General features: G+C 41.2%; 1 protein-coding gene across 1 annotated transcript in view; it reads left to right on the top strand.

The window, feature by feature from the left end:
- The window catches only part of EED (embryonic ectoderm development), a 52,239-nt gene that overhangs the window by 33,243 nt on the left and 2,935 nt on the right, over positions 1–16,061 (top strand). Inside the window, exon 11 of the mRNA XM_053708647.1 lies at positions 8,658–8,731. Within this exon, the coding sequence (XP_053564622.1) occupies positions 8,658–8,731 (74 nt within the window). The remainder of the gene's footprint in view (positions 1–8,657; positions 8,732–16,061) is intronic.

Genomic DNA, 16,061 nt, shown 5'->3' with positions numbered 1-16,061 from the left:
CTGGGTATCGCAGTATTTCCTTATTTAGACAATATCTTGGTACTTGCTCAGTCTTTATGTTCTGCAGAATCTCACACAAATCAACTAGTGTTGTTTCTTCGAAGACATGGTTGGAGGATCAATTTACCAAAAAGTTATTTGATTCCTCAGACAAAGGTAACCTTTCTAGGTTTCCAGATAGATTCATTGTCCATGACTTTGTCTCTAACAGACAAGAGACATTTGAAATTGGTTGCAGCCTGTCGGAACCTTCAGTCTCAGTCATTCTCTTCAGTAGCTATGTGCATGGAAGTTTTAGGTCTCATGACTGCAGCATCGGACGCAATCCCCTTTGCTCGTTTTCATATGAGACCTCTCCAGCTTTGTATGCTGAACCAATGGTACAGGGATTATACAAGGATATCACAATTAATATCCTTAAATCCCAATGTTCGACTTTCTCTGACTTGGTGGTTAGATCACCATCGTATAATTTTAGGGGCCTCTCGGATACTTGTTTGGGCGGAATCCAGCTCCTGTCTAATTTCTGCGGTTCATATCCCAGGTATAGACAATTGGGAAGCAGATTACCGCAGTCATCAGACTTTACATCCGGGAGAATGGTCTCTCCACCCAGATATGTTTTCTCAAATTGTTCAGATGTGGGGGCTTACAGAAATAGATCTGATGGCATCTCATCTATACAAAAAACTTCCCAGGTACCTGTCCAGGTCCAGGGATCCTCAGGCGGAAGCAGTGGATGCATTGACACTTCCTTGGTGTTATCAACCTGCTTATATTTTCCCGTCTCTAGTTCTTCTTCCAAGAGTGATCTCCAAAATCATCATGGAGCAATCGTTTGTGCTGCTGGTGGCCCCAGCATGTCCTCACAGGTTTTGGTATGCGGATCTTGTTCGGATGTCCAGTTGCCAACCTTGGCCACTTCCATTAAAGGGACAGTCTACCATAGAATTGTTATTGTTTTAAAAGATAGATAATCCCTTAATTACCCATTCCCCAGTTTTGCATAACCAACACCGTTATATTAATATACTTTTTACCTCTGATTACCTTGTATCTAAGAACCTTCTTCCAGCCCCCTGATCACATGACTGACTGTTTATCTATTGTCTTGTATTTAGCATTGTAACGTGCTAATTCTTAAATAACACTGTGTTCAGGCACAGGGGGTTATCTATATGGCCCACGTGTACTTTCTGTGTCTTTGTGTTGAAAATAAATTTTAAAAGTATGTGATAAGAGGCAGCCCTCAAAGGTTTAGAAATTATCATATGAACCTACCTAGGTTTAGTTTAAACTAAGAATACCAAGAGAAAAAAGCAAATTTGATGATAAAAGTAAATTGGAAAGTTGATTACAATTACATGTCCTATCTGAATAATGAAAGTTTAATTTTGACTAGACTGTCCCTTTTAAGGCCAGACCTTCTATCTCAAGGTCAGTTTTTCCATCAGGATCTCAAATAATTAAATTTGAAGGTATGGAAATTGAACGCTTAGTCATAGAGGTTTCTTTGACTCAGTGATTAATACTATGTTACAGGCTCGTAAATCTGTTTCTAGAAAGATTTATTATAGAGTTTGGAAGACTTACATTTCATGGTGCTCTTCTCATAAATTCTCTTGGCATTCTTTTAGAATTCCTAGAATTTTACAGTTTCTTCAGGATGGTTTGGATAAAGGTTTGTCTGCAAGTTCATTGAAAGGACAAATATCTGCTCTTTCTGTTTTATTTCATAGAAAGATTGCTAAACTTCCTGATATTCATTGTTTTGTGCAGGCTTTGGTTCATATCAAGCCTGTCATTAAATCAATCTCTCCTCTTTGGAGTCTTAATTTGGTTTTGAAGGCTTTACAGGCTCCTCCGTTTGAGCCTATGCATTCTTTAGACATTAAACTGCTTTCTTGGAAAATGTTGTTTCTTTTGGCCATCTCTGAATTATCCGCTCTCTCTTGTGATTTTTTTCATCAGGATAAGGCAGTTTTGCGGACTTCATTTAAATTTTTACCTAATGTTGTAAATTCTAACAACATTAGTAGAGAAATGGTTGTCCCTTCTTTGTGTCCTAATCCTAAGAATTCTTTGGAAAGAGCTTTACATTCTTTTGATGTGGTGAGAGCTTTTAAATATTATGTTGAATCTACTAAAGATTTCAGGAAGACCTCTAGTCTATTTGTTATCTTTTCTGGTTCCAGGAAAGGTCAGAAAGCTTCTGCTGTTTCCTTGGCTTTGTGGTTAAAACTTTTGATTCATTAAACCTATTTGGAGTCGGGTAAAGCCCCGCCTCAGAGAATTACAGCTCATTCTACTAGATCAGTTTCCACTTCCTGGGCTTTTAAGAATGAAGCTTCAGTTGATCAGATTTGCAAAGCTGCTACTTGGTCTTCTTTGCATACATTTACTAAATTCTACCATTTTGATGTATTTGCTTCTTCGGAAGCAGTTTTTTTGGTAGAAAAGTTCTTCAGGCAGCGGTTTCAGTTTGATTTTTCTGCTGCTGTTAAAGGGATACTGAACCCAATTTTTTTCTTTCATGATTCAGATAGAGCATGCAATTTTAAGCAACTTTCTAATTTACTCCTATTAATTTTTCTTCGTACTCTTGCTATCTTTATTTAAAAAAAGAAGGCATCTAAGCTAAGGAGCCAGCAAATTTTTGGTTCAGCAAATGGACAGCACTTGTTTATTGGTTCTGTCCAATCAGCAAGGACAACCCAGGTTGTTCACCAAAAATGGGCTGGCATCTAAACTTACATTCTTGCTTTTCAAATAAACATACCAAGAGAATGAAGAACATTTTATAACAGGAGTAAATTAGAAAGTTGCTTAAAATTGCATGCTCTATCTGAATCACACACAAAAATTGGGGTTCAGTGTCCCTTATAAGTTAATTCTCAAAAATGTGAGGAAAAAACTTAATTTTGGGTTGTGGATTATTTTTTTCAGCGGAAAATGGCTGTTTTTATCCCTCCCTAGTGACTCTTGTGTGGAGTTCCACATCTTGGGTATTGCTCTCCCATACGTCACTAGCTCATGGACTCTTGCCACTTACATGAAAGAAAACATAATTTATGTAAGAACTTACCTGATTCATTTCTTTCATATTGGCAAGAGTCCATGAGGCCCACCCTTTTTGTGGTGGTTATGATTTTTTTTGTATAAAGCGCAATTATTTACAAATTCCTTTGTTGATGCTTTTTACTCCTTTCGTTATCACCCCACTTCTTGGCTACTCGTCAAACTAAATTGTGGGTGTGGTGAGGGGTGTATTTTGTAGGCATGTTGATGTTTGGGAAACCTTGCCCCTCCTGGTAGCATTGTATATCACATACGTCACTAGCTCATGGACTCTTGCCAATATGAAAGAAATGAATTTATCAGGTAAGTTCTTACATAAATTGTTTTTATTTATAATATGTATGTATGTATGTATGTATGTATGTATGTATGTAGGACTCAGACCAAAGTTCATTGCTTTTGACATGTTTTTGCCTGTTGGCTCAGGTTGTACCCCCTGTGCAATTTTGCTCTACTTGCTTATCTAAAACTTTGAAATTTAAAGATAAATTACTCCCCTCTGAACCACATGTCTCTCAGGACCATGCTGTTCATGATATGCCTCAGCTTTCTTCTCAAACGTCGCAAGCCCTAATAGTTTCCCATGCAGTGCCTTGCTGTTCCTCTCAACCTCCTGGGGGTGTTTATTTGCCAGGAAATTTTTCTGCTCAGATAACTTCTGCGGTGTCAGCAGCTTTATCTGCTTTCCCTACTTCGGGTAAGCGTAAGAGGAAATCTAGACATAGTTCTACTTGTAAGGTTTCCTATCCTGCCAAATCTGAAGAAGTTAATTTCAGATTTAAGCTTGAACACCTCTGATTGCTTCTGAAGGAGGTACTAGCTACTTTGGACGACTCTGTCGTCAACTCTAAAAAGTCAAATAAACTTAATAGTTTGATTCTCCATCATCTGTGGAAGTTTTTCCTGTTCCAGATAAGATGTCAGAAATTCTAGCTCAGGAATGGGATAAGCAGGGGATTCCTTTTTCCCCTTCCCCTGTTTTTAATAAGATGTTTCCTGTCGCTGACTCCATTCGTGACTCGTGATGCACTGTGCCTAAGGTACAAGGAGCTATCTCTATTCTGGCTAAAATAAATACTATTCCTATAGAGGATAGTTGTTCCTTCAAGGATCCTTTGGATAAAAAGCTAGAGGCTTACTTGAAAAAGATGTACATCCATCAAGGATTACAGTGGCAACCGGCGACAAGTATTGCTACGGTCGCGTGTGTTGCATCATTTTGGTGCTACGGTTTGCCTGATTTGATATCAGAAGAGACTACGATAGAGGAGATCCAAGATAGGATCAAGGCTCTTAAACTGGCCAATACTTTTATCTGCAATGCTAACATGCAGGTAATCAGACTTGGATCTAAGATTCTTGCTTTGCTGTTTTAGCTCCCAGGGCTCTGGTTAAAATCTTGGTTGTCTGATGAAGCTTCTAAGGCCAAGCTTTTGTCTTTACCTTTATAAGGGTAATTCTTTATTTGGTCCTGGTCTGGCAGAAATCATTTCCGAGATTAAGTGTGCGGAGGGATCTTTCCTTCCTCAGGATAAGAATAGACCTAAGGGTTCGCCAGAATTCTAAATTTTTTGTTCCTTTTGTAAATTTAAAGGACAGAAGTCTTCCTCCTCCTCTTCCAAACCCAGAGCAATCCAAGACCTTGTGGAGGTCCAATCCGCCTTAAAATAAGGGGAAGCAAAACAAGAAGCCTTCCTCTGATTCTAAATTGGAATGAAGGGCCTGCCCCCGATCCTATTTTGGATCAAGTGGGGACAGGCTTTCTCTTTTTAAACAAGCTTGGATACGCAATGTCCAAGATCCTTGGGCTGTGGACATTGTAGCCCAGGATTACAGAATAGGATTCAAGTCTTGCCCTCCATGGGGCATATTTCTCCTGTCAAGAGTCTCCTCAAAGCAGATAAAGAGGGAGGCCTTCCTAAACTGCAGAGAGGACCTATCCTCCCTGGGAGTAATTGTCCCAGTTCCTGTAGAGGAACAGGGTCAACGATTCTATTCAAATCTGTTTTTGGTTCCCAAAAAGGAGGGAACTTTTCGTCCCATTCTAGACCTAAAGTTCATCAAATTTATCAGGGTTCCGTCCTTTAAGATGGAAACTATTCATTATAATCTTCAATTGATTCAGGAAGGTCAGTTTATGACAACCATAGACCTGAAGGACTTGTATCTTTATGTTCCCATTCACAGAGATCATCACCAGTTTCTGAGGTTTGCCTTCCTGGAAAAGCACTTTCAGTTTGTTGCCCTTCCTTTTGGTCTTGCTACGGCTCCCAGAATATTCACAAAGGTTTTGGGAGCTCTTCTGGCTCTGGTCAGATTTTAAGGATTAGCGTTGACACAAAATCTGGATGACATCTTAGTTAATGTGTCATCTTTTCAACTAGCAAAACCTTATACAGAGATGTCTTTTCTTCGTTCCCACGGATGGAAAGTGAATCTGGAAAAGAGTTCCCTTGTTCCAGCTACAAGGGTATGTTTCTTAGTGACAATCGTAGATTCCCTGTCCATGAAGATTTTCCTGACGGATGTCAGAAAATCCAAACTTCTTGCTTCGTGACTTTCTCTCCAGTCTGTTCTTAGTCCATCAGTGGCTCAATGCATGGAGGTGATTGGCTGATGGTGACTTCCATGGACATTGTTCCTTTTGCTCAGTTCCATGTGAGACCTCTGCAGCTATGCATGCTCAGTCAATGGAATGGATACCATTCAGATCTATCATAGGTGATAGATCTAGGTCCCCTAACAAGAGACTCTCTCTCGTGGTGGATTTCACAGGAAAATCTGTCTCGGGGCACTTGCTTTCTGAGACCTTCTTGGGTGATTGTGATCATGGATGCCAGCCTGTTAGGCTGGGTAGCAGTTTGGGACTCATTAAAAGCTATCTCCTATCTGCCATCCACATTCCAGGAGTGGACAACTGGGAGGCGTATTTTCTGAGCAGACAGACCTTTCATCCCGGAGAGTAGACTCTTCATCCGGAGTTGTTCTCAAAGATAACCCTTAGAGTGGGGGGTTCCCGAGTTGGATCTGATGGCGTCTCGTCAAAACACCAAACTTCCAAGGTACGGTTCAAGGTCAAGAGATCCTCGGGCTGCTCTGATAGACGCTCTAGAGGTTCCTTGGATCTTCTCTCTAGCATACCTGTTTCCTCCATTTGATACGAGCAATGACTCGTGGAAGGAGAGCAAACAGGAGAGAGCATTCTAATAGCTCTTGCATGGCCTTGCAGGATCTGGTTCACGGATCTAGTGAAGTTGTCATCTCTTCCACCTTGGAGGTTACCTCTGAGGAAGGACCTTCTACTTCAGGGTCCCTTCCTCCATCCAAATATAGATTCTCTGAAGCTTAGTGCTTGGAGATTGAACGCCTAGTTTTGACTAGATGTGGTTGCTTCAGGCTTGTAAGCCTGTTGCTCACATAATTTACCATAAGGTATGGCGTAAATACCTTTTTATTGGTGAGAATCTAAGGGTTTCTCCTGGAGCCGGGTGAGGATTCCCCGCATTTTATCCTTTTCTTCAGGATGGTCTGGAGAAAGATTTGTCTGTCAGTACTCTGAAGGGTCAGATATCTGCACTGCCTATTCTTTTGCACCAACGTCTGGCTGATTTGCCAGATGTTCAAGCTTTTGCTCAGGCCCTGGTCAGAATTAGGCCTGTGTTTAAATCTGTTGCTCCTCCTTGGAGTCTTAACCTTGTTCTCAAAGTTTTGCAGCAGGCTCCGTTTGAGCCGATGCGTTCTGTTGATATTAAATTATCTTGGAAGGTTTTGTTTATTCTTGCTTTTTCTTCCACTCGCAGTCTCTGAGCTTTCGGCTCTGCAGTGTGATTCCCCATACCTTAGTTTTCATGCAGATAAGGCGATCCTTCATAGGTTTTCTCCCTAAGGTTGTGTCTTATCAAAACATTTTTTTGTTTCTTTGGCAAGCATAAAGGTCAAAAGGCCACTTTTATTACCCTTTCCCTCTGGTTAATAAGTGTTATTCGTTTAGCTTATGAGACAGCTGGACAACAGACTCCTGAGAGAATTACGGCTCATTTCACTAGGCTGTCTCCTCTTCCTGGGCTTTCAAAAATGAAGCTTCTGTGGAGCAAATTTGCAAGGCGGCAACATGGTCCTCTGCATACTTTTTCCAAATTCTACAAATTTGTTACTTTTGCCTCGACTGAGGCTTCTTTTGGGAGAAAGGTTCTTCAAGCAGTGGTGCCTTCTGTTTAGCCTCTGCCTTATTCTCCCTCCCTTTTCATTCTGTGTCCTCTAGCTTAGGTATTGGTTCACACTAGTAATTTGAATAACCTAGACTCTCCATGTCATAGGAAAGAAAATAAAATGTATTCTTACCTGATAAATTTCTTTCTTTCCAGGCATGGAGAGTCCACGACCCCACCCTTTTTTCAGTTTAATTCTGCAGTTTTTTTTAAGTAAACCTCAGGCACCTCTATACCCTTGTGTTTAAACTTTTTCCAGTTTAATTTGGCTGAATGACTGGGGATTATGGGTAAGGGAAGTGACACAACAGCTCTGCTGGCCAGGAGTTGAATATCCCATTAGTAATTGGAATATAGTTGTGGACTCTTCATGCCTTGAAGAAAGAGATTTATCAGGCAAGCATAAATTATTTTTTTCTGTGTAGAATAGCTGTCTTCTTGAAGGGACAGTATACTGTCTTTTTTTTTTTTTTTTCCCCTTAATGTATTTCCAGTGACTTGTTATACCGGCTGCAAAATAAATAAATATATTTTATTTATTTTTTAAGAGATGGGCTTCTTTAGGTTTATTTGTGTATATGAAGTAGCTGGTTTTGTTCTTTGAAACTACAACTAATTAAAAGTGGGTTGAGCTTGCCGGTATAATCAGATCTCAGTATTTTTATAACTTTCTGTACACACATGCTTCCTTATCTTATATTGGTTTGTATAACAAAGCCCAATACATAGAGAGAACAATGGAAATTTTTTTTTTTTTTTTTTTTTTTTTTCATTTTATTTTAGCTTACCTCTGCTACACCCCACTGGGAGTGTAATTTATTTGCTTGCTGTGTTTATATTACTTGTCATTAGCCTATTCTTAAGTATAGACACTTTCAGTATAGGTTTGGATACCACAGGCTAAATCTGCTATTTCAAATACCAAAATAAAGGTAATAAACAACTTTGCATTTTACTTCCATTACTTCTGTTATCGAATTTTGCATTGTTATTGTATCCTTTGTTGAAAAGAACACCTAGATAGGCTCATGAGCAGAAATGCACTGCCGGGAATTAGCTGGTGATTGGTGTCTGCAAATATATATCATCATTGGCTCACCATATGTGTTCAGCTATCTCCCAGTAGTGCATTTGTGCAGTTAACACTACTTCTTTAACAAAGCACATTTGATAACAGAAGTTCTTAGGAAAGTGTTTAAATTCTATCCAAATTCAGACATTTTATTTTTGCTATTACTCTCCCTTTTTAAAGCATATTACAGAGACACTAAATAGTCCTCCTGCATTAACATTTTGTGGGATTCCCAAAGTTCTAGACTTATTGCTATGAAATATTTCCTTACTGAACAAATATATCTATTTCAATTCTAGATGCTTGCCCTGGGAAATCAAGTTGGGAAGCTCTACGTCTGGGATCTAGAAGTAGAAGATCCTCACAAAGCCAAGTAAGTTGTTGGGGTTTTTTTTTGGTTGTGGGTGGTTGTGGGTGGCATGCACCAAATCTCTCTCACACACCTCAGTGGGCTATATTTCTGGATGAGTCTGCATTACTGTGATAGTTGTGACATTTTATTTTTTAATAGGACAGGATACTATTTATTATGGTAATAAACTGGAGTTTAGCAAAGACCAATAAAGGACAACTACTTCTATAGCATAATTTGTATGTAAATTATAGATGAAATAAAAGACAAATATATTTTCTTTCATAAGGTGGTGAGAGTCCACAAACTTTGACGTGTGGTATCAAATTCCCATCACTAGGAGGGGGCAAAGAACCCCAAACAAACAAACTTTTAAGCCATTGTTCTTTGCCTCCCAGAAGGAAGGTAAATATATGCAGTGTTCCAGTTTCTACGTTGACAGGTGTGCTCAGACTCCTCTCATATATTTTCTGCTATTAACCTCATAGCACTGGATGGGCTCTCTACTAGATTTTAGACATACTTCAAGGCTGCTTGTCATTTTTAGCAGCGTAACTCTGCAGGAGTGCTATCGGAGAATTTTTAATTGAGCACTATTTGGAGGAGCGTGCAAACTTAACTCCATATTTATGTACCCGGCTGGACAGTGCGATTCGGGCTACAAGGAAACATGCTAATTTCTCTTGTTAAGTGTATCCAGTCCACGGATCATCCATTACTTATGGGATATTCTCCTTCCCAACAGGAAGTTGCAAGAGGATCACCCACAGCAGAGCTGCTATATAGCTCCTCCCCTAACTGTCATTCTCTTGCAAGCCTCAACCAAGATGGAGGTCATAAGAGGAGTGTGGTGTTTTATACTTAGTTTATTCTTCAATCAAAAGTTTATTTTTAAATGGTGCCGGAGTGTACTGTTTATCTCAGGCAGTATTTAGAAGAAGAATCTGCCTTCGTTTTCTATGATCTTAGCAGAAGTAACTAAGATCCATGGCTGTTCTCACATATTCTGAGGAGTGAGGTAACTTCAGAAAGGGAATGGCGTGCAGGTTTTCCTGCAATAAGGTATGTGCAGTTAATATTTTTCTAGGGATGGAATTTGCTAGAAAATGCTGCTGATACCGAACTAATGTAAGTAAAGCCTTAAATGCAGTGAGAGCTACTGGTATCAGGCTTATTAATAGAGATGAATACTCTTATAAAAATGTAATATAAAACATTTGCTGGCATGTTTAATCGTTTTTATATGTATTTGGTGATAAAACTTATTGGGGCCTAGTTTTTTTTTTCCACATGGCTGGCTTGAGTTTGGCCTAGAAACAGTTTCCTTAGGCTTTCCACTGTTGTAATATGAGTGGGAGGGGCCTATTTTGCTGGTTTTTTGTACAGCAAAAATTAGACACAGACATCCAGCTTCTTCCTGCATGATCCAGGACATCTCTGGAGGTCTCAAAAGGCTTCAAAGTCGTTTTTGAGGGAGGTAAAAAGCCACAGTAGAGCTGTGGCAGTTGTGACTGTTTGAAAACGTTTTTGTCTTTTATTATTCCGTTTTGGGTATTAAGGGGTTAATCATCCATTTGCAAGTGGGTGCAATGCTCTGCTAACTTGTTACATACACTGTAAAAATTTCGTTAGTGTAACTGCCTTTTTTCACTGTTTCAAATTTTGACAAAATTTGTGTTTTCTTAAAGGTGCAGTAACGTTTTTTATATTGCTTTGAAACTTGTTTAAAGTGTTTTCCAAGCTTACTAGTCTCATTGCTAGTCTGTTTAAACATGTCTGACACAGAGGAAACTACTTGTTCATTATGTTTGAAAGCCATGGTGGAGCCCCATAGGAGAATGTGTACTAAATGTATTGATGTCACCTTAAACAGTAAAGATCAGTCTTTAACTATAAAAGAAATATCACCAGAAGATTCTGACGAGGGGGAAGTTATGCCGACTAACTCTCCCCACGTGTCAGACCCTTCGCCTCCCGCTCAGGGGATGCACGCTAATATGGCGCCAATTACATCAGGGACGCCCATAGCGATTACCTTGCAGGACATTGCTGCAATCATGAGTAATACCCTGTCAGAGGTATTATTCAGGTTGCCTGAATTAAGAGGCAAGCGCGATTGCTCTGGGGTTAGGAGAAATACAGAGCGCGCAGATGCTGTAAGGGCCATGTCTGATACTGCGTCACAATATGCAGATCATGAGGACGGAGAGCTTCAGTCTGTGGGTGACATCTCTGATTCGGGGAATCCTGATTCAGAGATTTCTAATTTTAAATTTAAGCTTGAGAACCTCTGTGTGTTGCTTGGGGAGGTATTAGCTTCTCTGAATGACTGTAACACAGTTGCAGTACCAGAGAAATTGTGTAGGCTGGATAAATACTATGCGGTACCGGTGTGTACTGATGTTTTTCCTATACCTAAAGGGCTTACAGAAATTATTAGCAAGGAGTGGGATAGACCGGGTGTGCCTTTTTCCCCACCTCCTATATTTAGAAAAATGTTTCCAATAGACGCCACTACACGGGACTTATGGCAGACGGTCCCTAAGGTGGAGGGAGCAGTTTCTACTTTAGCAAAGCGTACTACTATCCCGGTTGAGGACAGTTGTGCTTTTTCAGATCCAATGGATAAAAAATTGGAGGGTTACCTTAAGAAAATGTTTATTCAACAAGGTTTTATTTTACAGCCCCTTGCATGCATTGTGCCTGTCACGGCCGCGGCGGCATTCTGGTTTGAGGCCCTGGAAGAGGCCATCCATACAGCTCCATTGACTGAAATTATTGACAAGCTTAGAACACTTAAGCTAGCTAACTCATTTGTTTCTGATGCCATTGTTCATTTGACTAAACTAACGGCTAAGAATTCCGGATTCGACATCCAAGCGCGTAGGGTGCTATGGCTTAAATCCTGGTCAGCTGATGTGACTTCGAAGTCTAAATTACTCAACATTCCTTTCAAGGGGCAGACCTTATTCGGGCCTGGTTTGAATGAAATTATTGCTGACATTACTGGAGGTAAGGGTCACACCCTCAGGACAGGGCCAAAGCAAAGGCCAAACAATTTAAATTTCGTGCCTTTTGAAATTTCAAGGCAGGTGCAGCATCAACTTCCTCCGCTTCAAAACAAGAGGGAACTTTTGCTCAATCTAAGCAGGCCTGGAAACCTAACCAGTCCTGGAACAAAGGCAAGCAGGCCAAAAAGCCTGCTGCTGCCTCTAAGACAGCATGAAGGAACGGCCCCCTATCCGGCGACGGATCTAGTAGGGGGCAGACTTTCTCTCTTCGCCCAGGCGTGGGCAAGAGATGTTCAGGATCCCTGGGCGTTGGAGATCATATCTCAGGGACATCTTCTGGACTTCAAAGCTTCTCCTCCACAAGGGAGATTTCATCTTTCAAGGCTATCTGCAAATCAGATAAAGAAAGAGGCATTCCTACGCTGTGTGCAAGACCTCCTAGTTATGGGAGTGATCCATCCAGTTCCGCGGATGGAACAAGGACAGGGTTTTTATTCGAATCTGTTTGTGGTTCCCAAAAAAGAGGGAACCTTCAGACCAATTTTGGATCTAAAGATCTTAAACAAATTCCTCAGAGTTCTATCATTCAAAATGGAAACTATTCGGACCATCCTACCCATGATCCAAGAAGGTCAGTACATGACCACAGTGGACTTAAAGGATGCCTACCTTCACATACCGATTCACAAAGATCATCATCGGTTTCTAAGGTTTGCCTTTCTAGACAGGCATTACCAATTTGTAGCTCTTCCCTTCGGGTTGGCTACAGCCCCGAGAATCTTTACAAAGGTTCTGGGCTCACTTCTGGCGGTTCTAAGACCGCGAGGCATAGCGGTGGCTCCGTATCTAGACGACATCCTGATACAGGCGTCAAGCTTTCAAGTTGCCAAGTCTCATACAGAGATAGTTCTGGCATTTCTGAGGTCACACAGGAGGAAAGTGAACGAGGAAAAGAGTTCTCTATCCCCACTCACAAGAGTCTCCTCCTTAGGGACTCTTATAGATTCTGTAGAAATTAAAATTTACCTGACGGAGTCCAGGTTATCAAAACTTCTAAATGCTTGCCGTATTCTTCACTCCATTCCGCGCCCTTCGGTAGCTCAGTGTATGGAGGTAATCGGCTTAATGGTAGCGGCAATAGACATAGTGCCATTTGCCCGCCTTCATCTCAGACCGCTACATTTATGCATGCTGAGTGGAATGGGGATTACACAGATTTGTCCCCTCTGCTAAATCTGGATCAAGAGACCAGAGATTCTCTTCTCTGGTGGTTGTCTCGGGTACACCTGTCCAAGGGTATGACCTTTCGCAGGCCAGATTGGACAATTGTAACAACAGATGCCAGCCTTCTAGGTTGGGGTGCAGTCTGGAATTCCCTGAAGGCACAGGGATCGTGGACTCAGGAGGAGAAACTCCTTCCAATAAATATTCTGGAGTTAAGAGCGATATTCAATGCTCTTCTGGCTTGGCCTCGGTTAGCAACACTGAGGTTCATCAGATTTCAGTCGGACAACATCACGACTGTGGCTTACATCAATCATCAAGGGGGAACCAGGAGTTCCCTAGCGATGTTAGAAGTCTCAAATATAATTCGCTGGGCAGAGTACCACTCTTGCCACCTGTCAGCAATCCATATCCCAGGCGTGGAGAACTGAGAGGCGGATTTTCTAAGTCGTCAGACTTTCCATCCGGGGGAGTGGGAACTCCATCCGGAGGTGTTTGCTCAGTTGATTCATCGTTGGGGCAAACCAGAGTTGGATCTCATGACGTCTCACCAGAACGCCAAGCTTCCTTGTTACGGATCCAGGTCCAGGGACCCAGAAGCGACGCTGATAGATGCTCTAGCAGCGCCTTGGTTCTTCAACCTGGCTTATGTGTTTCCACCGTTTTCTCTGCTCCCTCGACTGATTGCCAAAATCAAACAGGAGAGAGCATCAGTGATTCTGATAGCACCTGCGTGACCACGCAGGACTTGGTATGCAGACCTAGTGGACATGTCATCCTTTCCACCATGGACTCTGCCTCTAAGACAGGACCTTCTGATACAAGGTCCTTTCAATCATCCAAATCTAATTTCTCTGAGACTGACTGCATGGAGATTGAACGCTTGATTCTATCAAAGCGTGGCTTCTCCAAGTCGGTCATTGATACTTTAATACAGGCACGAAAGCCTGTTACCAGGAAAATCTACCACAAGATATGGAGTAAATATCTTTATTTGTGTGAATCCAAGAATTACTCATGGAGTAAGGTTAGGATTCCTAGAATATTGTCTTTTCTCCAAGAGGGCTTGGACAAAGCATTATCAGCTAGTTCCTTAAAGGGACAGATTTCTGCTCTGTCTATTCTTTTGCACAAGCGTCTGGCAGAGGTTCCAGACGTCCAGGCATTTTGCCAGGCTTTGGTTAGAATTAAGCCTTTGTTTAAACCTGTTGCTCCCCCGTGGAGCTTAAACTTGGTTCTTCAAGGAGTTCCGTTGAAACCCCTTCATTCCATTGATATTAAACTTTTATCTTGGAAAGTTCTGTTTTTGATGGCTATTTCCTCGGCTCGGAGAGTCTCTGAGCTATCAGCCTTACAATGTGATTCTCCTTATCTGATTTTTCATGCAGATAAGGTAGTCCTGCGTACCAAACCTGGGTTTTTACCTAAGGTGGTTTCTAAAAAGAATATCAATCAAGAGATTGTTATTCCATCATTGTGTCCTAATCCTTCTTCAAAGAAGGAACATCTTTTACATAATCACGTAGTCCGTGCCTTGAAGTTTTACTTACAAGCTACTAAAGATTTTCGTCAAACATCTACCCTGTTTGTCGTTTACTCTGGACAGAGGAGAGGTCAAAAAAGCTTCGGCAACCTCTTTCCTTTTGGCTTCGGAGCATAATACGCCTAGCCTATGAGACTGCTGGACAGCAGCCCCCTGAAAGGATTACAGCTCATTCTACTAGAGCTGTGGCTTCCACCTGGGCCTTTAAAAATGAGGCCTCTGTTGAACAGATTTGCAAGGCCGCGACTTGGTCTTCGCTTCACACTTTTTCCAAATTTTACAAATTTGATACTTTTGCTTCTTCAGAGGCTGTTTTTGGGAGAAAGGTTCTTCAGGCAGTGTTTCCTTCCGCTTAATCCTGCCTTGTCCCTCCCATCATCCGTGTACCTTAGCTTTGGTATTGGTATCCCATAAGTAATGGATGATCCGTGGACTGGATACACTACAAGAGAAATAAATTTATCAGGTAAGCATAAATTATGTTTTCTGTTAGCGTGCGGCTGGGGAGCGCTAATTTCATTCAGGAAACCTTTATTCTTGGCCAATTTTCTCACTCGCTCTCCTGTCAGCCATTACCTGGGTACTGGAGCATGCATCTCTCTCCTGGGGTGTCTTGCAAACTATTCTGGAGACGGCAAGTTCCTATTGTCAAGAGCTTTTTGAGAGGTTATTTCCCTGTGGGTGTTTTGGTAGTTGCTGGGGTTGTACAATTGCTAAGCACTACACGTTTAACTTCCATACTGTGTTGTTTTATACCGCAGTTGGACTGTAATTGTATTCTGTGTACTTTGTCTACTGCTCTTAGCTTTAGAACCTAATAGAACTGTCCCCGCAGTATATTTCTCTGATACACTAGACGGTAGATCTACTGACCATACATTTTCTCAGCTTGTGTGCTTATCTTGCAAATCTGTCCCTGTTTGCCCACCAGCACAATTATGCAATGTATGTGTTTCATTTCATAAATTCAGGTCAGCCTGCTACAATCCGTCCTACAAAAAAATGTTCTGCTCCTGTGTATATTTCACAGGGAGCTGCATTGGATTTTCCTTCTGAGTTTAAAAATAATCTACTCTCTATGGATTTGGCAACCATTCCGCGATCAACTTAATGTAAATCTTGTGACATTATTCCAGACAATCTTACGTGTCCTCGGGTGTCTAAACTGGACACTTTGCAGGACTCTGTGTCTGATCATTCTGATTGTTCCTCGGAGGGTGAAATATCTTCAGAGGATCAGGATTCAGATTCGGAGTTGAGCATTTACGTTTTTCTTACCGCATGAGGAGCCTTACAGATCAGAAATATTCTGAGGAAAAACCTGTAATTCAACTGAATTTTCATTTATAATACCCTCTCCTTTGCCCCAGAGGTTTTTAGGTTCCTGACCTAATCACAGGAATGGAAAAGGCTGGGTATATTACATTTGCTCCACCTTGTCTTAAGAAAATGTACCCCTTAATACTTTGGACCTAAGCATCATGCTAACCTTCACCAAGCGTAATACCTATCCCTTTAGAGGACCAGTGCATCATTTAGAGATCCTATGGACTGCAAGTTAGAATCTTTTTTC

This window comes from Bombina bombina, chromosome 3, assembly GCF_027579735.1.
Source record: "Bombina bombina isolate aBomBom1 chromosome 3, aBomBom1.pri, whole genome shotgun sequence".
In the NCBI taxonomy this organism is placed as follows: Eukaryota; Metazoa; Chordata; class Amphibia; order Anura; family Bombinatoridae; genus Bombina; species Bombina bombina.
Note: the sequence above shows the minus strand (reverse complement) of the source record. Positions and strands in the feature narration are given on the sequence as shown.